Source organism: Electrona antarctica, assembly GCF_951216825.1.
Source record: "Electrona antarctica genome assembly, chromosome: 3".
NCBI classification, from domain to species: Eukaryota; Metazoa; Chordata; class Actinopteri; order Myctophiformes; family Myctophidae; genus Electrona; species Electrona antarctica.
In genome coordinates this window covers 48,477,682-48,505,417 of record NC_136808.1, presented here as the reverse complement: position 1 = coordinate 48,505,417, position 27,736 = coordinate 48,477,682, and the positions used below count along the sequence as shown (strand labels likewise).

The following is a 27,736-nucleotide window of genomic DNA, read 5'->3' as shown; positions in this document are numbered from 1 at the left end:
AATAGGTTAGCGCAGTGGTTCCCAAACACCCCTTGTGGTGCGCGAGTGCCTTCTAAGGCGTGCGCGACATGAAAAGGCTAATGGTGGTGCTATGGTTTGATGGTGTTTGATACGTGTGTAATGTGTATGAGGCTTAAGAGTGTGTTTGATTGCCCCCCCCCCCCCATCAAACACGAGTGTTTGGTCAAACCACGTGACTTACATTGGAAAAGCATTGAGGCGAGCCATGAAACACAGACGGAACACAGAATGATATGATATGATATAGTACTTTATTGTCAGTTCACACTGAAATGTGTCTTGCGACCCAGCAGCCAAGTATGCAGAACACATATACACACATTTGACATAACACAAAGAACAAGACAATTTACATACATGAAGACAAGAGCAATATCCACCGCCTAGATTACCCCGTGGCTACTACAACTCCTGATTTATAGCCTCAAAGTCGACTAGTGGACAAAGGACCTCTTTAGTCTGACCTTATTGTATGCTTATTGAATGTTTGTTTGATATGTGTGTATGGGGCCTAAGAGTGTACTCCCATTAATGAGTGTACTCTTACATTAAGCAAGAACAAAAAAGCATGGCAATACATCACTTTATGTACATAACTGTAAGTGTGGTGTGGTGTGTGTGTGTGTACGCACGCGCAGGGCGCAGGCCTACTGTGTGGCTACATTCTGCTCGTTTAATCACAGACCATGTTTTATGTGCTCTGAGCTCATGTGAAAACCACATGAATGTGACTAACGGCCGTAATGGCTCTGTTGTGTTTAGCCATACGAGGGATTCGGTCTCTCCTGTTAAAACATGCAGCCTTGATGAGAGAGAATAATTTTACCTGCTGTCAAACAGAGAGAGAGAGAGAGAGAGAAAAACCTTTCATCTCCAAAACGCACAGGAACCAAGAAATAAAATGACAAGCATGCAGTTTTAGATTTGCACAGCGCGTTCTAAACGGGCTCCGAGGCTGTCAGAGTCATGCTGTACGAGCTCAGCTCGGCAAGCTGATGAAAGACAGTCGACTTTCAGATCAGCTTGATTCCCCCGGCGTCGTGTCAAGACACGCCTCGTCCGGATCCAGAAGAGTCTGCTATTGAACTCGTTTTGACCCAGGAAACATGGACGCTCGTAACCGACACCCTGCAGTAGAAGACCAGCGTCTGTTGTCTGCTCTGACCTGGCCTGGCTCAGTGGGACACAGGAAATGGAATTATATCTCTCATGGGATACCAGCTTTACAGTGTATATAATGCTAGCTTTTTGGTGCATGTGTGGTAGATGTGGAGATGATTATAAAAATAATAATTAGGATTCGGACTAAGGTGCGACAGATAATGGAACTAATCGATTTAATCGATTATAAAAAAGTAACTGATTTTATTTTTATTAAAATAATCGATTTTCTAGAATAGCGAAAATAGCAGATCCTCAACCTCGCAACGTTATGGGATGTGTTGTGAGCCTCAGATTGTCGATCGGCTATTTATGCAATTGTTTTTCGATACAGTTATTATTATTATTATTATATCATGATCATCATTATTATTCAGTACTGAAAAAGTAATCAACAGATTTGTCACTAAGAAAATCGGTAGTTGCAGCCCTAATAACAATAATGTTTTCGGACTCATTTTTTGCGTAAATAATCTTTTAATCCATTGTCATATCCTTCAGTGTATTTCGGAAGTGTTCATGTTGGTTCATGTTCATGTTTTTTAACATAAAACCAAAAAAGGTCTACCATACCAGCCCTGACTAAAAAGGATATTAATTGTGTATTCTAAAACAAAATGTGGATGCCATGAGAGTTAAACCCTCACACATGCCCTGCACATAACCTGGCATGTAACAGAGACTATACTGGAACTGGACCAGCATTTAGGCTTGAATCTCATCCATTTTTCAGTCACTTATTGTTTCCGGTAGCATGTGTGTATCCTGAGGTAATGATGCACATAAGGACACGACAGAGTAAAACTATTTTGTCACCTGTTATTGTAGCCATGTTAACCCATTTTGAGTTTTTGACCTGAGATCAGATTCTAAAAATGTCTTCTAAATCCTGACAGTTTTCTGAAAGAGCTGTGTTTCTATGTCAGTCGTTCTTCGATTTTTCAAAAATAGCAGATCTACAAGCTCGTAGCGCGCCACCGAGTGGCGCGCTACGAGCTTGTAGATCTGCTATTTTTCAATAGCTAAAGCATAACATAATGCTAACACCAAAAGGGGTTCCCGCCCAAAATGGGCACATAATCACTGATCCCAGGGCAGCTGAGCAGGAAGGCAACAGCTGGATGTTCTGACCACAAAAAAATGGTGATCTAGTCTAGTGTTGACATTCTGCACTTATGTAAACCCGTTGGGGGATCATTCAGCATATTATCTATCCAAATACAAATTGACGTTCCATCAACAGTAGTTTAACATCAACAGAAATATTCACTGTTTATTTTAAAAGTAGCTACATTTCAGTGCCTTAATTTTGGATGGTAAGTATAGGTCATTGACTTCACTCATCATGCCTAATCAGAATCTGTTTATTGGCCAGGCATGTTCACATAGGGATTTTAATTGGTGTGTTGCTCTCACACAAAAGGAAAAAAAAAAAATCTAAAATATAATAAGGTATAAAGATTTAACATGATACAGTAAAAATAATGATGAAGGTGATCAGTATTGTGTGTGTATACTGTATACAATACACATGTGTTGAAACAAATGATCTGCATTTCCTTTCACTCTATTAAAGCGCTTTAAATGTGTTTTACATTCATCCGTTCACACAGCGGTGGTGGACTGGAGACAGCCATGCAAGGTGCCGGCTGGCCGGGTCCTATTAGGTTATGTTCATTGTCTTGCTCAAGGACATTTTGACAAGATGCCAGGTGGAGCTGGCAGTGGGGATTGAATCAGAAACCCTGACCTCCACCTCCTGAGCCAATACCGACCGCCTCAGACAAGTCATCTATTGTTCAGTAGTCTTGCGTAGCCAAACGATCGGAGATATGCCCATAGTTATATGTCTGGTGACACGTGAATTCAGTCAATAACGCTGGGTGGGTGGAACGAATTCAGTAATTTTAAAAGTAACAGCTTCACAGAACCAATGCAGAGACTTTAGGACGTTTGTTGCTTCATGGTACGGTATCAATATTGTTTTTCAAAGCAATGGGCGTAAGTTTGTTACTGCTGGTTTTCTCCAGCGTCCAAACCAAATACTTGAATTTAGATTTCCCCCAGACAGACGAAGTAGGCTAAGTTCTCTGAACATATGGCTACGCATGACTATAAAGATGTAGCAATACTATTTGTCAACTTATGTTACAGGTGTTGTTCTGTGTGTCTCTGGCCATGGTTCTATTTATTTCCTGATCGCTGTGTTGTAGAGCAGAAGCTGCTGTGTTGTTCAGTGAGGTGGAGTGATGATTTTAAAATCTTTCTCAAGTGTTTCATGACTGTTCTACTGGTGTGGCGTTTTGGTTTGTTTGGAGATCTCTTGAAGTTTATGTGCGAAATTAGAGCTGGGTGATATGACTTAAAATCGGTAAACATGATTATCTAAAACATTTGTCTCAATTGTGATTAATGAACAATTGTGAAAATAGCCGATCTGCAAACTCACAATGCGTCACAATGCAATGCTTTGTGAGCTTGTAGATTGCCTATTTTTTGCCGCTATTTTTGTATAGTAGTATTCTACAGGCAGGTGGTTAATGAGATTTAATCAATTTAGTCGATTATACAAAATCTATTATAATTTAAAAAAATACTATATATATAAATATACATATAAAAAATATATATATATATTAAAAAAAATGTGTATATGTATATGTATATATATATATATATATATACATATATACATACACACATATATATATATATATATATATGTGTGTGTACTGTACATGAGCAGGATTGATTGATTAAATAGTTTATTAGACAGAAATGTACAAAACAGCAACAGAGTACAGTCAAGCACTAAATGGGATAGCACAAAAAAAAATCATTTAGGGCATTCCACGCTTGGGTGGCAGTGCTGTTGAAGTCTGTTATTGGTTTTAAATAAATAGTTTTATTTTTGTTGCCCAGCCGTAGCTTCTATTACATACAGTATGTGTGTGTGTGGGTCACTGCCATCACTTTCTCCTCCTCCTGCTAGCATCTAATTTGACCACTGTATTGTGAGTGAGGATGATTGGCAGATGAGGTTAGATTTCCTATGATTTTGAGTGACAGGTTATGATAATGGCTACTACACACGCTAAGATGTCTCTTGTGTGAGTGTGTGTAGTTGATGGCCTGGGCCAATGGCTAACTGTGTGTGTCTGTGTTTGTGCGCGCGCGTATGTGTGTATGCGTGTGTGTGTGATTGACAGTAGACGCTAATGGTGCCAGCTGTCATCTCTCACCAGTGCTAACTAGCCGCTAATCTTTCCCTCCACTCCACAATGGAGACATTGATTCTGACAGAGCTGCTATTCTCTGTCGCTGCACAACACTACTCAATTAAACCTGAGAGGGTGAGAGAGAGAGAGAGAGGGAGAGAGAAAGGATGGAAGTGGAACGGAATGAAGAGGGGGGCAAAAAAAACACAGGCGAAGTGGCCTGTGTGTGTGTGTGTGTGTGTGTGTGTGTGTGTGTGTGTGTGTGTGTGTGTGTGTGTGTGTGTGTGTGTGTGTGTGTGTGTGTGTGTGTGTGTGTGTGTGTGTGTGTGTGTGTGTGTGTGTGTGTGTGTGTGTGTGTGTGTGTGTGTGTGTGTGTGTGTGTGTGTGTGTGAGACTGACTGAGTGTGTGGGAGCACACACGGGCAATCGCTCTTTCTCGTGCGCTCGCGGGCGTGTGTGTGGTCGCTGAAATGAGTCCTTTAGGAACAATGGACCACACAATACAGGCACAGCTCATAATGCCTCCCCTCCTCTTGCAGTGTATGTATGTGTGTTTTCTCCATATGCCATAGAATGTTAGGGTTCCCCCCGAGGGTACAGGTTATTACATTACTTTACTTTGTGCGTGCGTGTGCGAGAATCCATGCAGTGCATGTTTATTTGAATCCTAGTGTGAGTTTGTATGCGGTCACGCCGGTCAAGGTCGTGTGTGTGTGTGTGTGTGTGTGTGTGTGTGTGTGTGTGTGTGTGTGTGTGTGTGTGTGTGTGTGTGTGTGTGTGTGTGTGTGTGTGTGTGTGTGTGTGTGTGTGTGTGTGTGTGTGTGTGTGTGTGTGTGTGTGTGTGTGTGTGTGTGTGTGTGTGTGTGTGTGTGTGTGTGTGTATTCTGATTTCACACAATCCAAACACAGAGCAGGCAGGCACACTGAGGATGATGTAAAAAGCAAGTCAAAAACAGGCAGAATAATACCGTAATTATTATTATTAGAAGTATTACTATAGGCTAAATACAATGTGACAGGCAATATACTGTCTGAGACTACCCATTTCTTTGGTGCTGGATAGTGAAGTTTCATGCTGGACTGTTGGACATCAGGACAGGAAGTCAATGATGACTCGGTCACTCTGGTAGACTATTTAATGGCTGCACTGCAATAAAATCCATTTAGGCCTGACGTCGAAATAAATAAAAAGTCTTCTGAAAGAATATTATATTCAAAGATTTGTGCAAAATTTTCACGATTTTTCAAAAATAGCAGACCTACAAGCTTGTAGCGCGCCACTCGGTGGCGTGCTATGAGCTTGTAGATCTGCTATTTTTCAATAGCTAAAGTATAACATAATGCTTAGTTAAAACACCAAAACGGGTTCCCGTCCAGAATGGGTTAACAATCATAAAACACACCCTTTTACAGCTGTGTGTTTGAGAGTGTGTGTGCATGCGCAGTTTGCGCACATACCACCTGATTCTGAATGATGATTGGTTAGTAGATATACTATACGGTACCACCAGGAGGGGCACAGAGAATGTCCATACACACTCCTGAAAACACATATATTAAATAATAAAACGATTCTATATTCAGCAACAAAACACAGGAGAAAATATAATAGACAACAAGCACTTCCTTTTCGAAACCAGCTACAGTTTTGCCTCAAGACTGCATGTGTGAGTTGGGACTTATGCAAGTTATATAAAATTCAATGTATACAATTTATCTAAATTCTAGCATTTCTGTTTAGCAATCTTTAGTTAGGTGAAGTTTGACTGCTTTGATAAACTCAATGGACATCTGTTTTGTTTATTTCTTTTGCCTATAATATTAATGCACTCAAAAAGAAAGTTTAATATTGCAACAGAATTATAATTTTAATATAAAGTGCAAATCACTGCACAGAAAAGAGCACAGTCAAGCAACTAAATTGACTGTGCGCAATTGCATTCGGTCTCTCCAAAATCCGTAAAAAATGGCTTTTATTTGGACTCAAGGCACATTCCGTACGAGGGGAGGGATGTAAGGTGGAGTTTCGCAATTCACATGCACATCGTAGATCTCGTAGGTTCCCATAGGAATGAATGTACTAAGCGGAATTAAGGACATCACACAGAGCTCAGTGGAAAATGAGGCGTAAGTCTTCAATAGAGCAGTCTGTGTGTAAAGCAAATAGCTAGCCAAGCCTACCTTCACGAATCCTGGAGCTGTCAATCACACCTCCTTACTTTGTGTGCAAGACTAGGCTGTCGACGCCTACTGGTTCCCAAACACTGGCTCGGGACCCCGTTTGTGGGCCGAGGACACATTTTGTGTTTCCTACATTTTGTTTAACATTTAAAAAAAAACATTCCCAAAAAAGCATTATTTTTTCATGATTTCAAATAATAATAGTGAAAATAGCTACAGTAGCAAGCTCACAACGTGGCGACGTCCTGGGCAAAATCTATTTTCTTGGGTCTTGAGATTAAATTGGTTTTTCATTCCATTTGTGGCAAAATATGTGTGCCAATAAATATGAAAATTAATTCAATTATCCGATCATCTCCTATTCCTTTTTTTTTGTGCAGGCCTTTGCTGTTTATTTATGTTTTATTTCTTATGTGAAATGACTGGTCTTTATAAGAGTCTAAGAATAGGAAGGAGGTTTAAGTAGGCTAATTTGATCATATAATCAGCTGTTTGTGACTCAAGTTAACACGATATTTGCCACACACGCCGTGAGTGAGCCTGGAGCCCAAATGCTCAAATTCCGGGTCGGCCGGATGAGGACTCTTCTTCTTTGTTTATGTCGGGCATTTCACTGGCACTAGCTTCACGTTACCGCCTATCGTAGCGGAATGGAATCGGTGAAGTTGCCCCCCCCCCCCCCCCCTTGCAGCCAGGTATTCAGACGATTGCCTGCCTCATGCCTGGTCGGGCCTTGTGCTCCACATAAAATCCAATACATTCTGGGACAGGCGAGACATTAGAGAGAACAAAACATATTTTGTTTAATGTGATTATTTTCCTTGTAAAAACAAAAAAAGGAGAGTTTTTCATGTTGTAAACTTTCTCACTGACGGAACATGAAAAGGATTGCTGCTGGGGATGAACTGAACTCAAATTAAACCTTAAAATTGACCCCAATTAGAGCTCCCACACGTCCTCTACTTTCAAATGAATTGGTGGGGGGGTAAAGTAGTTGTTGCGTTTGATCATATTTAATCAGATGTTACACGAGGATGGAGAGGAGGTGGACGTACAACAAAGGTTCAGGACAGGTCCAGACCTGATCCCACGATGTCAGAAGCACCTTAACCCATTTTGACCTGAGATCAGATTCTAAAAATGTCTTCTAAAATGTTTTCTGAAAAAGCTGTGTTTCTATGTCAGTGGTTCTTCGATTTTTCAAAAATAGCAGACCTACAAGCTCGTAGCGCGCCACTCGGTGGCGCGCTATGAGCTTGTAGATCTGCTATTTTTCAATAGCTAAAGCTTCCCGGCTTCCCGCCCAAAATGGGTTAATGTGCCTCAGCCTGCTGAGCTACGCTGAGGCCTGAGGACCAACTGGAGGGGGTTTAGGAAGTGGCTTTATTGTTTATATGTGTGAGAGAGTCAGAACGAGAGAGAGAGAGAGAAGGGGGGTGAAAGTGACAGGAATAGAAGGAAAGAAAGAAAGAAAGAAAGAAAGAGTGGAGGGGTGGCAGAAAGGGAGGCTGGGAGGACAGAAAAAGGAGCAAGCCAGTAAAGGCAGAGTGACAGGTTTGCAAATGTGTTTGTGTTCCTCTCAGCATGAGGCCCTGTCGCTCAACAGGCCAGCAGGTCCACCGTCCACAACACACTGTGTGTGTGTGTGTATGTGTATGTGTATGTGTATGTGTATGTGTATGTGTATGTGTATGTGTATGTGTATGTGTGTGTGTGTGTGTGTGTGTGTGTGTGTGTGTCTCTTACTGTAAATCGTTGTGGTTTAACAGTCTGCTAAATGCTTAATTGTAAAGTGTGTGCGTGCGTGCGTGTGTGTGTCAGAAGAAAAATTACGTTGTTCATTTCTAACTTATTGATTAACCAGGTTGTCCCTGCAGTCTATTGGGGCAGCCAGCTTAGGTGAAGCAGTCATTTATTCATTCCATGCAGAGAACAAAGGCACAAGGCAGTCTGGTGCACTCTTTACTTTACCTACTTTACTTCCCATGTACCACCAGACTAGATCTGCTTGGTTACTGTAGGAGCTTACAGGACCACTCTGCAATGTTTCATCCATTTTTAACCCATTTTGATCTGAGATCAGATTCTAAAAATGTCTTCTACATTCTGACAGTTTTCTGAAAAAGCTATGTTTCTATGTCAGTCGTTCTTCGCTTTTTCAAAAATAGCAGACCTACAAGCTCGTAGCGCGCCACTCGGTGGCGCGCTACGAGCTTGTAGATCTGCTATTTTTCAATTTTTCAGGAACACCAAAAGGGGTTCCCGCCAAAAGGGGTTCCCACCAAAAATGGGTTAATATTATTGTACAGTCAGTGTTGTGTAATTGGCTCTGTCCGTGAAACATTACTCTGATTTACAGCATTCCGTATTGCTTCAAAGATCATCTGACTTGTTCCTACACCCACCACACACTCTCTGATATGAACAATAAGGAAACATTAAGGTCCGCTTTAGTAGGAGTTTCGTCCCCTCAGCCATCGCGGAATTAAACAAACTGCCCACGTCGATAGGATGGTTCTGTGCACAGTGGGGACCTCGTGTTTATTTGTGTATCGTCTTGGTCTTTCTGTGCTGTTTATTTTTTTTATTGGGGGTGTTTTGAACAGACATGTGAAGACGATCGGAAGATATCGTTCGGGACCATAAAGTTTATTATTATTATACCTGAAAGGGAACATGGACACAGTGTTAATTTAACCCTGAGCACGCTGGCTGTTACTTTGTACCGTGGTTGCTAGGGTAAAATAATGGCACATACAAAAACGGAGAGATGCTGTTGCTGAGGCTGTTTTATAATGCCAGCACCCCTAGTACTAGCCATATATAATTATATATATATATATATATATATATATATATATATATATATATATATAATATATATATATGTATATGTATATATATATATATATATATATATATTATCTATACTCATTCACATTGTTAGATCGGTAAATCACATCCTTCACATTGTTTCAGAAATACTCTCTGTTGTGGTTATAGATTAGTCATATTTATTATGGTTATAGATGAGTCGTATAACTCAGTTATGGTTATAGCTTATAGAGATAGTTAGACAGTAAAACATATGCATGAAAGAAAGGAAAACAAAATGTTTTCTTTTTTATGTGTGTGCATTTCTGGAGAGAGCAGATGGGTGGGTGGGTGGATGCTCCCTGATGGGTGGGTGGGTGGATGCTCCCTGTGTGGGAAGTGGTGCAGGTGTGTGGGCGTTGTGAGCATAACACGCTCTTCATATCAGTCTGTAAAACCATAAAAACACTGAGCATTAGCATAAATGAAGTGGACATTTTGTATACCTAGCATTATTGGTATGAACGCCTGTCACAATTGTTACGTAATCTCATCGCAATTATTGGAGATAATCGTTTCCATGTTGAAAATGTTCCTATTATTTTCAAACATTTAGAACAAATGTGGACATAGCAGATCTAAAAGCTCACAAGATGTTTCATCACGTTTCTATTTCCACTGATATTAATGATATATTTTTTAAGTAGGTTATTTTTTCATATCGTTAAATCACAATTATATGTGTAACAATTTCACATACAGCCATAACCCTAAACGGAAGAAGAAGTTAGAAGTAAGACTAGTGTGTGTGTGTGTGTGTGTTTGGGTGCAGCGTGGTGTGGGATCATCTCTGCCTGGAAGTTAGGTGTGACCAATCCCACATTCTGTAGCTGTCGCTCCATCGTTGTGCATATCTCTATCACTTGTCTCTCTATTCACACCTTAGAGTATATATAATAGAGACGGCACCCGGAGGAAACCCTGAGGCGAAATGGACATAGTGGCCAAATTTGGTATTGCAGCGCTGGGCCAGAGATGGTCCGTTGACTATCATTGACACATTAACGCTTGCAATGATAGTCAACGGCCAGCGCGTTCATGTGTTTGGCCCAATCCATTCCAGAATGCACTCTGTTCCTACCCAGAAGGAGGAGTGAAATCGCCTCATGCGCTTTTGAGCAACTTAATGCAAGTGGATGGGAGGAGAAATCCGGTGCCGTCTCTATTAATATATACTCTAAGATTCACACCTGTCTCTCTCCACACCTTGTCCATATCTCTATTTCTTGTCTCTCTCCAATGTCTTTCTCTCCATCTCTCTCTTTCGACCACTCTGTTTCTCTCACTTGTGGTGGGACATATACTGAAGAGTGAGTGTGCATGTGCGTGTGCGTGTGTGTGTGCGTGCATGCGTACGTACGTGCGTGCGCCTTTTTTATGTAAATTCACATTCATCTATGTGTGTGTGTGTTGCCCTTTTGACCTTGTTGATACAAGGGCCAATGAGAAGCCTCATGAGTCCACATCACCTGTTGCCATGGTAGTTAAATAGCTTGAGAGGAAGCCAAAGGAATGGCTGATGCAGTGAGAGAAAGCCAGAGAAGGGGGTGATAAGAACATGTGAATAGGGGACAGTGTCTGAATGATCAAACTCTGATATGTGAATTAGAACGGAGACGAGCGGAGAGGAAAAGAGAGGAGGAAAAGAGAATACCAACGATTCCGCCGATTAAACACTTAATTATCTGGATTAATGTTGTGGATTTTATTCTTTTTCATGTAAACGATGGAGATTTAACCCTTTCTGAGCGGGAACCCCTTTTGGTGTTAGCAATAGCATTATGTTATGCTTTAGCTATTGAAAAATAGCAGATCTCGCGCTACAAGCTTGTAGGTCTGCTATTTTTGAAAAATCGAAGAACCACTGACATAGAAACTGTGTGCTTTTTCGGAAAACTGTCTGGATGTAGAAGACATTTTTAGAATCTGATCTCAGGTCAAAATGGGTTAATTCAATGTTTCAGTGTAAATGATCCCATTTCATTCAGATTATTATATTGTGATTGTTTGTCCTTGAAGAAGACGAGTGAAGGGTGAAAGCAGGGGTAAGCTGATTATGACAGACAGAAGAAGGGATGAGGAAGGACAGGAGTGAGTCAGGAGAAAGAAGAGGGATGAATAAAGAGGTGATAAAGAGCAGAGGAACTCCATTAACCGCAGGACGGATGGACGGATGAATAAACTAACAAATGAAAAGATGGGGGGAGTGAGGAGGAGGCTGTTCCTTTCTTCTCTCGCTCTTTTCAGAAAGCAGACGAAAGGAGTAGAGCAACGTCGTCTGTCTCATTAATCTATTCATGTCTTTATCACAGCCAGAGAGAGTGTGTGCGCGAGTGCGCGTGTGTGTGTGTGTGTGTGTGTGTGTGTGTGTGTGTGTGTGTGTGCGTGCATGCGCTCGCGTCTGTGGGTGGATGAACGGACGGACGGATGAGTGGTGGTAGAAAAGGCTGGATCTTGGATGGATGACAGAGAGGTGGGCGGGTGGGTGGAGAGATGGATTGAGAGCAACGAATTAGATGGATCATGCGAATCGAAATAAACAGGACAATTGTTCAAATCGATATAGAGAGGTGGGTTGGATGATGGAGATAAATGAAAGGATGACTTGACAGACTGAGACAGGCATAAGGGACTGTCCGAAGTAACTATACAAAGTACAACATGCACACAAATATAATTATAAAAGGTCAAGTGCGTGTGTGCGTGCGTGCGTGCGTGCGTGCGTGTGTGCGTGCGTGCGTGCGTGTGCGCGTGCGTGCGTGCAGTCTGTGCACAGCTGCCTCTGAGTGTGTGTGTCTATTGTTCATAAGCATGCTGTCTGGTGAAGAAAGCTGTCCGGACCTTGTGGCTGTGGTACTGGTCGCCAAGAAGCTGCAATGTGTGACTGGGGTCTTTGACAATCCTACTGGCTTCATGGACACATTGTCCTCCAGTGCATATTATGTCCTGGATGAAGGGAAGCTCCCATCGATCCACTGATGCTCTGGGCTGTGCTGCGTATACGTACCACCCTCTGCAGTGCTTTGTGGTTGAGGTCGGACAATACCGTTCCCACTTCCCGGGCAGTGACGCATCCAAGCGGGATGCTCCTGGTGGTGACGCCTCTGTAGAAGGTCCATAAGATCTTGGGCCTTCTTCAACCACTTGCGGTGATAAGGTGACCACCGTTTGGTTGGTAAAAACAGAGAGATGTGTTTGGGTGAGCGGTGAGTTGCGTGTTGTAGTTTTCGGTGGTCACCTTATCACCTAAAACTGGAGTATGAATTGGTGTTAAAGGGGGCATTGCCGTGCCTTTTTTTACTTGTCCCAGATGGGTTCCGCAGAGGAACATGATTGACAGTGACACACAGAAGGACAGAAGAGAGGGTGTGTGTGTGTGTGTGTGTGTGTGTTTAAATTACTAATTCGTCAGCAAATACACACAAAAGCTTACACACACACACACACCAGGATCTAGCCTTCTCTTCGAATGATGGCAGCGTTCTTTCTTTCTTTCTTCTAAAATGTTTTCCTGCATTATGCTAATGAAAGAAAAGGCGCTTCCTGACCATCTCCTGTTTATTCTTATTCTTAGCCTTTCTTTCTCTTCACCTTCCTCCCCTCATCCTGTCATTCCTCTCAGTGGGTTGTACAGAGGGGGAGGGTGGGAGGGGGGGAGGGAGGCTTTACTTCTCTCAGAGGAGAGAAAGAAACTTAATCTTTCTATTGAATCAGGAGCTCCCTCTACTTAGAGTGCACTTTTATTTTACTCCGTGCCAAATCCCCCCCCCCCCACACACCCACACCCACACACCTACCCAAATCACACATTTACACACAAACGTATTCACACACACACACACACACACACACACTTACACGCAAACTAATTCACACACACACACGCACACACTTACCCAAATCACACATTTACACGCAAACTAATTCACAAGCACGCACGCACGCACGCACACACGCACGCACGCACGCACGCACACACGCACGCACGCACACACGCACGCACGCACGCACGCACACACACACACACACACACACACACACACCTACCCACCCAAATCACACATTTACACGCAAACTAATTTGCACGCACGCACGCCCACACACACACACACACACACACACACACACACACACGCACACACAAATCACACGATTCAAATCAAACCAACCACACACGCATCTCCCTCCAACTGTGTCCTCCCACACTAACAGATGGCTTTCTTCCTACTTCCTGTTTAGTTAATTGTATTTAGCTTCTTATAAAATCCATGTCTTTAATCATTCAATTAGCTCCTGAATGGGAGGGACCCACTTCTGTGTCCCCATTGAGACAAATCGAAATGTACCGATATCTACTGTTTAGTGTGTGTGTGTGTGTGTGTGTGACTGTGTGTGTGTGTGTGTGTGTGTGACTGTGTGTGTGTGTGTGTGTGTGTGTGTGTGTGTGCGCGTGTGCACACATACACGTACTGTACACGTACACTTAATGCTCATGCGTACGCACATACACACAATTATAATCATAAAAGGACAGCTGCCTGTGTGTGGGATAGACATATATAACGTGTGGTCTGTTTGTAGGGTGCTGTGTGTGCGCGTGTGTGTGTGTGTGCGTGTGTGTGAGCGTGCAAGTCAGTATCTGTGTCTGTGTTTGAGTGAACTTGCAGCTTGTGGCTCCATTCTGTCTCCAACCTGGTCCCTCCTCTTGTCGTTTTTCTTCTCCTCTCTTCGCCTTAATCATTCTGTCTTAAGTGGATGGAGCCTCAGGCATACTTTATTCAACTCTCCAGCTCTTCATCACCACCTAAAACTTTTTGTGTGATTGTCATCTTGTGTTCTATTTTTACATGGACAGCTACAACTTGAAGGACATGATAGAAACGGTTTAGTTGAGCAGCTGCGAAGCTATACCATTATGAGACAGTTGTCAGGGAGCCGTTTGTATATGTACAGTATTCTATCTGTGAATTTGCCCACCAGAGGGTGCTGAAAACAACAAATGCAGGTCAACTATGCACACCTCTTGGTTGTCTATCAGACATGTCCCTTGAGCAGACTGGTACAGATACATACATTATGTTACAAACAAAAGGAGTTCCACCGGCCTTTCTCGGCCCCACCCCTCTCACATTGTTTATATTGTGTTTAGGATCCAAGATGGCCGCAGCACCAGGAGGGGTTTGGGGCGGAGGTGAGCAGGGCGGGGTCGACATATGCCCTTACTGGTCTGCATTCAAGACACTTGCCTTGTGTCTGACACCTGACTTGTGTCTGAACACAGCTTTGATGGATGTGTTCGGCCCCCCTCCTCCCCATCAAACAAAATGTTTGGTCAAACCATATGGGCTTCCATTGGAAATGCATTGGAGCGGCCATTATACACAGACACAAGACTGGTGTCTTGAATGTGTGAAGTGTGAACGCAGCCCTGTAAGGCCACCCCCTCCTGGTGCTGCGGCCATCTTGGAAACTAAAACACAATATAAACAATGGGAGAAGGGTGGGGCCAAGAAAGGCCCTTATTAATGTCAGGTCCAGTCGGTGAATCTCAGGAGCAAGAGACATCAGTAGAATGAAGGAATGAGGCACCAGATCATCACAGACATGTTGAATGCCTTTATTTAGCTGCTATATTATGACAGATGAGGCATCTTCATCAGAGACATTGTTCTCTCAGAATTGGAACTATCCCACTTTAAAAAGGACAACTTTAGTTTTTTTCAACCAAGGTTCATGTTTTAGGTTGTTGTTAAATTAAAAGATGAGTGTACATTTTTTCTTTCATTTGCTGCTTTCTTTCGTTTTAGGGATTTTAGCTGTTTTTGACAGGGGGGCGGGGGCATTCGAACATGGGGCTCAATACGTCTTTTTTTACAAAATGTTATGGCGATTTATTTTTTTATTATTTACTATAGTGCTACTAGACCAAGAAATTACATCTGGCCACAAAAGATCACAGGATCTACTGAATGTGAAGGAGGCCTACTGGGGGGAAGCCACATTGTGTGTCATAGGCTCAATATGTCAGTTTGACACATTCAGTAGATCCCATGATCTTTTGTGACCAAATGTAATTTCTTGGGGTCTAGTAGGCCTATAGTAAATAATAAAAAAATAAATCGCTATAACATTTTGTAAAAGAAAATTACATATTTAGCCCCATGTTCGAATGCCCCCGCCCCCCTGTCAAAAAAGCTAAAATCCCTAAAACGAAAGAAAGCAGCAAATGAAGAAAAAAATTACACTCATCTTTTAATTTCCCTAACAACAACCTAAAACATGAACCTTGGTTGAAAAAAAACTAAAGTTGTCCATTTTAAGTCTGCGATGGCAATGAGGTTTAGGAACGTCTTTGAATTAGACGTGGACTAGCACACAGGCAAGGACGAAGAGAGACAAATGGAAGCACCAGCCCAGAACCAGAAGTAGTTTTGCACTGGTGTGAGACTGAGTGCATCTACACTCATCAAGAGAAGAACCACTCTGCAGGACAGTGCAATGCACTCATGCAACAACGCTGTTTTAAGTGTGGCCCCGGGCCCCTGCATGCTGTAATAGTGCAAAAGCATGTAAGCATGTAAGAAAGAGGTATTACATATGAGCCTCTGATATTTCACATGGCTCTACAGACTGATATGTCTGACAATGAATACCATAGATAAGATATTGTTTAAAAATACTTAGAAGGTGGGCCGTTTGTCTAGACTTTTAAACAGGCGATGGCACGTTGTTGTTAATGCAGTATAAACTATTTTCTCTTTTATCTAATAATAAAGATTTTCCTTTGTGTGGTACAGCAGCTGGTCTGCTCTGCTTATTGAATCAAACATGATCTGCAGTGGTACTGGAGCCAGTTACTACACTGCTGCTACCCTGGTACTGTGCTGGTACTGGACTGGTTCTATACTGTTTGAGAGAATGACTGAAGCTCGCGAGCATGGTTCTTTCAACGGGTTGAGTACAGAGTGACGTAGTCGTAGAGGGTGCGCTGTGACTGGCCAGTCGCTGTGATTGACAGCCTAAACCTAACCCTAACCTTAACCTTAGTAAAACTATACCTAAACCTAACCCTAACCCTAACCTCAGTAAAACTACAATATGTGTATATCCCTTTTCTGCTTGCCTCTTGAAGAGGGCGGTCGCATTATTTTTCTCTCTCCCTCCCTGTCTGTACTCCCTGCCCAGAGCGTCTCTTCTACACTGTCTCTTCGAAACCCCTGAAACTACCAAAACATGGAACTAATCATGGACTTAGTGTGCTGGTCTCTGTACATGATAGACAACATTTTTTCATGTAAATTGGGTTCTGGAGAGCCCGCTCAAAACCCTGATGGATCTTCCCCCGCAAGACGCAAGTTATACCCAAGACTACAAGACTTGGCATGTAATGTGCTTGGAGATTATCAGCGTAGAAGAGGTATATCTATTTGGCTGTGCACTGGTCTTGTGTACCGAAGAATTAGAAAAGTGGCAGCGCTGAACGGAGCCCCTATGCTGCCTGCCGTGGCCGAGCTGGGCAGGGCACTTGGGGAGATACATCAGAAGATCTTGGAACAGGTCAGCGCCCTGCAGAGAGACATGATGGCCTGAAGCTCCACACTGGTGTTTGTGTGTGTGTGCACACAAGCAGAAAACCGTGTAGTGGGCAGTCAAACTAAGTGAAGTGTTTTATGCCTTTGCACGCATGCATGCACCTACCCACCCACCTGCATGCGCACACACACACACACACACACACACACACACACACACACACACACACACACACACACACACACACACACACACACACACACACACACACACACACACACACACACACACACACACACACACACACACAGGTGCTCCTAATCAGGTAACGAGCAGCCATCTTGCTGCTGCACTCTGGGAGATGTAGTTTCTGAGGTCTGAGATGTCATGCTGACCAGATTTTGGTCCGTTCCTGAGTTTTGACCCCCTCTAACACCCCTCAAGGACCACTGGTTGAATACTGCTGGTGTAGTGCCACCACTACAGTAGTGGTGTTGTGTTGTGAATACAGCTGGTGTAGTGGTAGTAGTGGTGTTGTGTTGTGCTGTATACTGCTACTGGAACTGTTTATAACCAAACATATGCCCTGCCTAACACATGCAATCTATAATAGAATAGTGTCCCATTGCATGCCAGCTCAGCTATACTGTAGCATACAATGGGACACACAGAATAACTATTACTACTACTACTACTACTAAATTATTAAGTGAGTTATTTTCTGTGTGTGTGTGTGTGTGTGTGTGTGTGTGTGTGTGTGTGTGTGTGTGTGTGTGTGTGTGTGTGTGTGTGTGTGTGTGTGTGTGTGTGTGTGTGTGTGTGTGTGTGTGTGTGTGTGTGTGTGTGCGCGTGTGCGTGTGCGTGTGCGTGCGCGTGTGCGTGCGCGTGGTGGGGGTTGTAGAGAGTAACTATAAAGTAGAAACTGTGTCAGAGATCTCATGCACTGCTGCACACATTTCCTGGTGGTCCATCATTCAACACGGATCTGAAACGCACCAATTGAGACGATCAAAACACACTCAAAGGACCACATTCTACATTCAAACACACACACACACACACACACACACACACACACACACACACACACACACTGGTGTTTGTGTGTGTGTGCACACAAGCAGAAAACCGTGTAGTGGGCAGTCAAACTAAGTGAAGTGTTTTATGCCTTTGCACGCATGCATTCATGCACCTACCCACCCACCCGCACACACACACACACACACACACACACACACACACACACACACACACACACACACACACACACACACACACACACACATCTGTGTACTCATTCTCTGAAAGGATGCTCTAGTTTCAACACATCAGTGAGTAGCTCGGGATCAATATAATGCACGTCATTAAACATGCTAACATGTTTATACTCTTCCTGTTTCCGCAAGAGTGTTTTTATCCGTTTAGGATTTGTGTTGTCTCTAATTTCCTGGCTTCTTCCTCGTCACTAAAACTAGTATGGTTATTGTAACGCAGTTCTGTTACTCTAACACACTGGTAATATCATTCTATACGCCCATGACCCACCTTTTGTGCAACGCTTTTTGATAGCATAGGTTGGCTCCGGGTAGAAGACAGAGTCAAGCATATGAAAATGGGACTGACATTCAAAATTGTAAGTGCAGCTTTTTTACCTAAAAAATAAAGTGAGCAACACCCACAACACTAGAGGGAGCTGACCTGTTCTGACATTCCATATGTTGATCCTGCCCCATCCATCCTTCCTCTTCGAGGTCTCCCTTTTGACTGATACCTGTCCATTCAAACTCTAGACCGGCCTGCCCCAAAGTTATTAGTGCAGCCGCGCCCGGCAGCCGGCGAAAACTAGAGTTCTCAACAGGCCCGGAAATTAAGGCCCGGCCCTACCTGGGCTCTCATCAAACCCTGTACACTCAAGACACTGCCCCCGCTGCCACACTTAGATATGGAGCTGACCTGTTTTGACATTCTAAATGTTGATCTGACCCCCCATGCCAGCGTGCCAGCGCTCGCTCAGCAGTCTGCCGTCACCCAGGCGGATGAGTGCACCCAACCTCGCCCTCGACTTACTGGCATATCTCTAGCCTGAGCCTCACATTGTAATTAATCCTGACCATGTTGAGATTTATTCCCTAGAGATCCTAGAACATAAACCTTATTTATGTTCTTCATTTCTCTCTGTCAAAATACTTGACCGTAAGACTTTAATTTAACTCCTAACTTCTCTGCCTTGAACTAAAGTCTGGTTTCATGGTTCAACCTCAACCTCCAAAAATATCTTTCAATTGTGTCTCCTTCCACCTCTACCACTTTAAAAGGACCAGTATTTTAATTGCCCTGTTTTTTTGTGTGTCTTCTTTCACTTGGCGAGTCATGGAGACACGCATGGCCTCATCACTCCCACACAGCCGGAGACATTCAGAGTGAAGCCTCTTAAACAAAAAAGACGAGGAACACCTCAAGGCCCTCCTATTAAAAAAATAAATAAAAGTCATCATGTCCATGCATGTCTCGACACACAACCATACGCCCACACGTGTAATCATGTAATACCCCCTAAACCACAGTGCAAGTCATATATGTTACAGAGACGGAGAGCGAGTGGGAGACCTCAACGTACTGTGATTTCAACCCCTCGGGGGACAGATGAACTGATGCGTGCAAGGAACCACTCGCTGGGACTTTTCTTTCCCATACTCATGGCTAGCTGTCACGTTAATGTTCACTTATTCTCTTACTAATGCTCCTGCTCTAGTCTCCTCTCCATCTCTGAACGTCTATTCATTCATTCTCTCTCTCTCTCTCTCTCTCTCTCTCTCTCTCTCTCTCTCTCTCTCTCTCTCTGCTGCTGGCCTGTCTACCCTTAGTGACCTCATGCAGACAGTTCAGTCGGCTTGCTTTTACTCTGGGACTAAAACCTGTCCTGTGAACGTCTCCTGTGATTGTGATTGTGTTTGAATTATTCTGGTAGCTATAGAGCACCGAAGTCTGACGTCAATATCGGTAGAGGGCGCAAATCCACGCGTTCGAACCGCCGATCCAGGGATCATTGGACGACCTGCTCTACACTCCTGAGACACAGCCGCCCTACTTACTTTTTGTACTTTTTATTTGCATTGTAGGACTGTGTTTGAAAAATAAACATGTCATCCTGGCCATTTCACTCATATGGATATGAAGAATCAACTGACTGAGAGAAAACGCTATTGTTACTGCTGCTGAATTAGTTACTTTTTGCTAGAAACAGACTATCATATATGAGTGACTGACTGTCGCAAACGATACAGAGACACCTCCCTGACAATAACGCTGAGACAGCTAGTTTATTTTTGGACCACATTGCTTATATGAAACGATTTTAAGATGACCCCATGTTATTCTCCATAGAGAAATTACTTCCGTGAACCAGGTAGAACCAGGGGATGAGCGAGTGACGTCAGGCCTTCGGCGCTCTATGGGAATAAACCCAGTTTAATGATGGGATGCCCCCAGTTGGAATGAGCTGTGCACCAGTCATGCTTAAATGTGCACTAACTAACCTAAGATTAATACAAATGCATACATTCATCCTGTCCCCACCTGCTACACACAGGGCTGGACATACAAGAGATTTGAAAGAGAACCAGTAGATGGCAGCAATATCAACACTTTATGCCTTTAATTTCAGTTTTATGATATTTTACCATATAAGGCTAAAGCGTAAGAGTATAAAGCGTAATATGTTTACAGCTTCAAAAACAAAGTTTGGAGTTTTATTTACTCTAAAGATTAAAACCGACATGTCTGCTGGCGCTCCTTACCTTCAGGATGTTATGATCCATCGCTACACCCCTTCCCACACACAGATCAGCTAACATAGGACATCAGTCCCTCCCTTCCCTATGATACGATGCTCCAAGCGTCTTAGATTGGCCACATGTTGCCGCTGATGTAGATAGAATATAGTGTTTGCTTGTCCACAATACTAACAAATGCTAGTCTTTATTTTATTTTTAAGATATCTTTTGGCTTTTTCTGCCTTTATTGATAGGTTGAAACTAAGTAATCTAACAGGAAATGGGGAGAGATATGGGGGGGGACACGTGGCAAAGGCCGTCGGGATCGGTAGTCGAACCCACGGCACGCCGTCAGGCTGGCTCGGCAGCCTAGGTGCCCAGACGGTTGAGGTAACCCCCTATGGGGCCACAAATGCTAGTCTTACGTAGATTGCATGTTGTTTAGGCAGATGGCAAGGTTTGTTAGCTATACCTTCATGCCTCTTACTCTGATCTTGCACTTTTGTAAGTCACTCTAGATCAAAGCATATACTAAAATGCCTAAATTGTCTTGCAAAGAAATGTAATGATGGACACATTGTGTTACCATGGAAATGTGATTTATATCAATGGCATTCTAATACTTACAGTGATGAAGCATATTTCATTTGAGCTTGGCTGAGGTTGGAAAGCTGTGTGCATGTGCGTGCGTGCGTGCGTACAGTACGCACGTGCGTGTGCGCGTGTACACTGACTCCTGGCTGTGGTTCAGCTGTTAGATCATGTCTTTCTCTGTCTCCTACTGTACTTCAAAGGGATGTTTAGGTAATATCACATCTGCTCTGCATATTTCATAAGCTGCTAAATATTGATATGGTACTGGATGAGAAGCACCTCTCTCTCTCTCTCTCTCTCTCTCTCTCTCTCTCTCTATCTCTCTCTCTCTCTTTGATGACTATTTCAGTTGAAATATGATCCTTTACATGCATGCTGCTCATTGTAATTAACACGCCATTGAGCATTTGTGTGTGTGTGTGTGTGTGTGTGTGTGTGTGTGTGTGTGTGTGTGTGTGTGTGTGTGTGTGTGTGTGTGTGTGTGTGTGTGTGTGTGTGTGTGTGTGTGTGTGTGTGTGTGTGTGTGTGTGTGTGTGTGTGTGTGTGACACTAGTGCACATGACAGCTGTCATCATGTTCTTGTCAAACTGGTTCCACTAACATCAAGATCCAGCATGAGAAAGTATAAATGTGTGTGTGGGACAGACAGACAGACAGACAGACAGACAGACAGAGCTCTCATCTCTCTGCTTGTTTTTCTTACTCTTCTATCTCACCTTACTCTCATCTCTTCTTCGCTCTCAACCTCCTACTCAAGTCGTGGTACATTTACTTTACTTGAGTGTTTGCCTTTTTCTGATACTTTAAACTTGTACTCCACCACATTGCATAGTAGAGACACAGAGGCTGACAGCTTTACTTAGTAGTTACCTTGCAGAGTTAGATTATTAAAGGGCCACTTCTCCCTTAAGATGTTTAGGACACAAGAAACACTTTCCTGGGGGTTTCTACTGTATGTGCGCAATATGTGTTTTTAGATATTTTAGTCAAGGCGCCATGTTCATGACCAAAATTTGTCATGAAAATGTGGTCTCACTTCCTTCCTGAACTACTTAGTCACACCTCCACAAGGAGGGGCAGTGCACTAAATTGTAGGAATTCAGCGATCCAGTCAAGACCTAGTCAAACACACAGACTTCATTCTTTTTCTGGCCACAGGGTGCAAATTTCAAATTGTGCTACTGTTATCTACTATACAAATACTATTAACATTGAGTGACTGCAGTTTCTTAGTTTCATATTTTTTGTACTTGCTTTGGTATCTATAAATATATGTTTAATATATTTACTTTTGTACTTTTACACATTTTAAATACAGGACTTTTACAAGTAAAAGTGGTATTGCTAGTTTTACTTAAAGCTGCACTATGCAACATGCTTTCCTGTTCTACACCGGATTGGAACCTGGTTTCCTAAGTGCTAAAATGTTTACCATTGAGTTAATAGAGCCTGCCTGCTTGCTCAGGCGATAAATTGAATCTTGACCATCAGGTCAAAATTCGTGTCAGATCCTGTGTCTAAGGGAGACATGACCTTTCACACAATCTAAATGTCTCGGTAGGAGAGCATGGGGAGACAACATACACTTTATATTGCCTCTCCCTTCATTCCTTTCTTTCCACACCTAGGCTTTCTCCCTCCTTCATTTCAGTCATGAAGTCTTTACTTGTAATTCTTTAGAGTAGAAGTATTGTATTGTATTCTGGGGGTGATCATGCGTTGTGGGCTAGGTTTTTGTCTGTTTGTGTGGCTGCATTCGTATTGTACTGTTCTGTGTATTATATATTTTATAATTTATATACATTTGTGTTAAGGCCCACTCGAAAACAAGATGATGTATCGGAAGGGGTTTGGACTGTACACTCCCCACACTCCACACAAGGTCTAATCCTGTTTCTTCTTCTTTGTGTTCCAGCCGTTCCATCCCATGGTGAACCTGGTGTGCAGTCCAGATGTGAGGATGTTCCTGTGTGCGCTGTATGCGCCCGTGTGCACCGAGTACGGCCGCGTGTCCCTGCCCTGCCGGGCACTCTGCAGGAGAGCCAAACAGGACTGTTACTCACTGATGGAGATGTTTGGCGTCTCCTGGCCAGACGAGATAGAGTGCAACAGGTAGGTGTGTGTGTGGGTGTGTGTGCATGTTTTTGTGAGGGTACCTAGTACCTACCCTAGGGGACACGGGGAGAACATGCAAACTCCACACAGGCCCTTTCGCCTTGACTCGCCTTAAATCAATTGCTGCAACATTCAAAGCATAATCCTAATCCTCGATACTTAATCTCACCATGCAACTACTTTTCAGACTGTTGATGTTTTGCACTTCTAATGGCTTAACCCATTCTGAACGGGAAACCCTTTTAGTGCCGCGCTACAAGCTTGTAGATCTGCTATGTTTTTTTTATCGTGAAAATGTGGTGCAAATCTTTACATTTATATTCTTTCAGAGCATTTTTAACTCAAATCTTTGCTTCTGGGGGGGTCCCCGGAACAACATATTTTCAGATGGGGGTCCGCTGCCAAATACTGACATAGAAACATGGGTTTTTCAGAAAACTGTTAGAATTTAGAAGCCTTTTAAAAAAAAATCGGCCTCAGGTCTAAATGGCTTAAATGTGTTGAATAATTCCGATCCACTGTAATCACATGTTGAGTGGGTCTGTTCAAAGGGATCTGTTTCTATCCCGTACTGCTTGTGTTGGAGCCACGCCAGATCCACAGCATCTCCTCCGTCTCGCACTCCCTCACAAAACCCCCCTTTCTCCTCTTCTCTCATTCCTTCCAATGGTGTACATTTACTCGAGTATACCTTTTGTACTGTATTGTATATTTTGATGCCAATACTTGTACTCGGGTTGAATGTTACTTAACAGTAACAGTATTTTTCCACCACTTCTCTCTCCCTTCCTCCCTCCCTTCCTCCTATCTTTTCTCTTCTCTGACACTTGACTCTTTATCTTTATACCCCTCTGGGGCCTTAATGTGCTCAGCAATCTAAGATCAGATATAAATGGTAAATGGTGCATTTATATAGCGCCTTTATCCAAGGCGCTTTACAGAGATTGTGCATTACATTCACCCATTCACACACACATTCATACACCGATGGCAGCGGAAACCATGCAAGGCACAAACCAGCACATCGGGAGCAATTTGGGGTTCAGTGTCTTGCTCAAGGACACTTCGACAGTAACTCTGGGGGAGCCCGGGTTCGAACTGGCAACCTCACGGTTACCATGAGCCTTTATCTACATTTTTCTACTTTTCGTGTTTTCTTTGGTCACTTAATGCCATCATTGCGTTATACAAGGGTATCAAGATGTTGTTGTTTTTTAATTGCCGATCCAAACGCACAACTATTCTCACTATTTCTGATATGTTTTTTGTTCCATTTTCCTGAAAAGTAATTAATGGTTTTAAACATGCAGGGTTTCCACCCCAACAACGCCGAGACTTTATGTATGTGTATCCAGTGTTGTTTTTGTCGACTAAAACTAAGACGAAAAATGTCCGTCGACTACCTTTTTTCACAGACGAAAACTAAATGGAAACAAAATGAAAACTAAGCTATGATGACTAAAACTAAGACTAAATGTATTGACAATTTCGTCAACAGCTAAAAACTAGACAAAAATTCTAGGAAGGGGACTAGTGGACAAGAGATCCAGGATAAGTCATTTTACACTTGGTTGCATGCTGAAAATAGCCGATCTACAAGCTCACAACGCGTCATTACGACAGCATGAAGGCCCACCAAAATACATTTTAGTCGACTAAATCAACTGTAGATTTAGTCGACTAAAATCGTATGATATTTAGTCGATAAAATCTTATGATATTTAGTCGACTAAAACTAGACTAACACTAAAACATTCCACGTGACTAAAATGTGACTGAAACTAAATGGAAACTATTGAAGAGACTATATGACTAAAACTTAAATCAAAATGTGCTGCCAAAAACAACAGTGTGTGCATCTCTTGACTTCTCAGGTTCCCAGACTGTGACGAGGCCTATCCCCGCGTAGAGGACATGCTGTCCACCTCAGACCCCACAGACCAGTCGTCCCTGACCGTCCAGAGGGACTACGGCTTCTGGTGCCCCAGGGAGCTGAAGGTGGACCCCGAGCTGGGCTACACCTTCCTGGGCAGGAAGGACTGCTCTGCCCCCTGCCCCTCCATGTTCTTCAGCCGGCAGGAGCTGACGCTCGCCCGCTACGTCATCGGCGTGGTGTCCATCGTCTGCCTGTCGGCAACGCTCTTCACCTTCCTCACGTTCCTCATCGACGTCACCAGGTCAGGACAGGTCTCATTTCATCCCCTTCTGGGGGTCTGTATCGACTCCATAACAATGTACAGTGTTTGATAGGCCTTTCACTTCTAGGGATTTTTACTAGTTGACTAGTTGCCTAGTTTACTAGTCGACTAGTTGTTTAACTACCTATTATGTATTATATTCGTACATTTAAAAACGGTGTACATTGGTGACTATAATCTAGCATTCTAGCTGATCTTGAGGCCTTCAAAATCGGGAGAAAAAGAAAAGAAAAACGCCTTTTTTCAACTAAACTAGTACCAACAAGGTCGACTAGTTGAATAATCGACTAGTTGTGTATGAGAAGACTTTTATAATCAATGACAAACTCTATTTGTGTAATTTATTAAATCAACTGATCATGCATGTGCACGCCTGCATAATATGCTAATGTTCTAAACATGTACATGCCTGCTATTACATACTGTATGTACACCATCTCTATATGTATATAGGCCTATCCTTATTTGCTCTCACTCAACCCGCTATCCTCTCTCTCTCATGGAATGTGCTAACCTGACTCCGCCAGATGGGGCAGCAGAGAGTACACAGGGTTCCCTTCCTCCTGCTCCCATCTCTCAGGCAGAGTCGATGCACCGGCCATCAAACGGCCTGGCCAATCAGCGGCAGCTAGAGGCGGGATCAAGGCATACACAGTGCTGCCACCTCCTGTAAACCTGTGATTTGTCACATCACAGGTTTACAGGAGTAGTGGGTAAAAGATCATTCTGATTCTAACTTTTCGAAAACAATCACAAAGTCGTGTGTTGCGAACATGAAAATGTACCCTTTTGGTGTTAGCATTATGTTATGCTTTAGCTATTGAAAAATAGCAGATCTACAAGCTCTGAGCTATGAGCTTTTGAAAAATCGAAGAACGACTGACATAGAAACATAGCTTTTTCAGAAAACTGTCAGGATGTAGAAGACATTTTTAGAATCTGATCTCAGGTCTAAATGGGTTGATATATTTATTTATTTTATTTATCGCCTTCAGGTTTCGCTACCCTGAACGACCAATCATCTTCTACGCCGTGTGCTACGTCATGGTATCGCTGGTGTTCTTCCTGGGCTTCCTATTGGAGGACAGGGTGGCGTGTAACGCAGGAAGCCCCGCCCACTTTAGGTCTTCTACCATAACACAAGGTTCTCACAACAAGGTGAGCTCACTTCCTGTCCAATCTGTGTAATTATACGAGGAAGAGTTTTGATATTTTGATACTGTCGGGCAGAAACCTCCATATTTCAAAAATAAATGAATGCACTACTTTGACATTGTAAGCTTCAAGCTTGTAGATCTGCCATTTTTGCTATTGATATTTTTTTTCTCTTTTTAAAGCTGCTATAAGCAATAATATGTCAAAATTTTAATGACCTTTTTTATTTTTTTATTTTTGGTTTTCAGACAGCCAGCAATGGGTAGAACGCTCCCAATTTTTTTTGTCTCTGTGACACATCTAGGGGCCACAATCGGCATTCAAAGATGTTCCTAGAAGCTTTGTCATTGGTCGATTTGCCTGTCTGCTTCCTGATTGGTTATTCATTGCGACCGGGTTTTTAACTCATCTTTGTTTCTGGGGGTCCCTGGAACAAACATATTTTCAGATGGGGGTCGGCGGGCCAATTACGTATATTTTTTGGGGGGTCCTTGACATGAAAATGTATGAGAATGACTGACATAGAAACATAGGATTTTTCAAGAAAACTGTCAGGATTTAGAAGACATTTGTAGAACCGTCCTAATTTTCCTTCCGTGTGTGTGTCTCCTTCAGTTCTGCACTCTGTTCTTCATGGTGCTGTATTTCTTCACCATGGCTGGCAGCGTGTGGTGGGTCATCCTCACCCTCACCTGGTTCCTGGCCGCCGTGCCCAAGTGGGGCAGCGAGGCCATCGAGAAGAAGGCCCTGCTGTTCCACGCCTGTGCCTGGGGCCTCCCAGGGGCCCTGACCGTCACCCTGCTGGCCCTCAACAAGACGGAGGGAGACGGCATCAGTGGCGTGTGTTTCGTAGGACTGTATGACATGGACGCCCTGAGATGGTTCGTCCTGGCTCCACTCTGCCTCAACGTGG

At 43.1% G+C, this 27,736-nt stretch overlaps 1 protein-coding gene across 2 annotated transcripts in view; it reads left to right on the top strand.

Annotated features, from left to right (window-relative positions):
- Positions 1-27,736, top strand: part of LOC306920401 (frizzled-3-like) — a 43,138-nt gene that overhangs the window by 7,961 nt on the left and 7,441 nt on the right. For both annotated transcript variants that reach the window (XM_079497143.1, XM_079497142.1), the window contains exons 3-6: positions 23,271-23,467; positions 25,345-25,647; positions 26,664-26,826; positions 27,439-27,736. The exon at positions 27,439-27,736 is cut by the window's right edge and continues 2 nt beyond it. In XM_079497143.1, coding sequence (XP_079353269.1) covers positions 23,271-23,467; positions 25,345-25,647; positions 26,664-26,826; positions 27,439-27,736 — 961 coding nt within the window. The remainder of the gene's footprint in view (positions 1-23,270; positions 23,468-25,344; positions 25,648-26,663; positions 26,827-27,438) is intronic.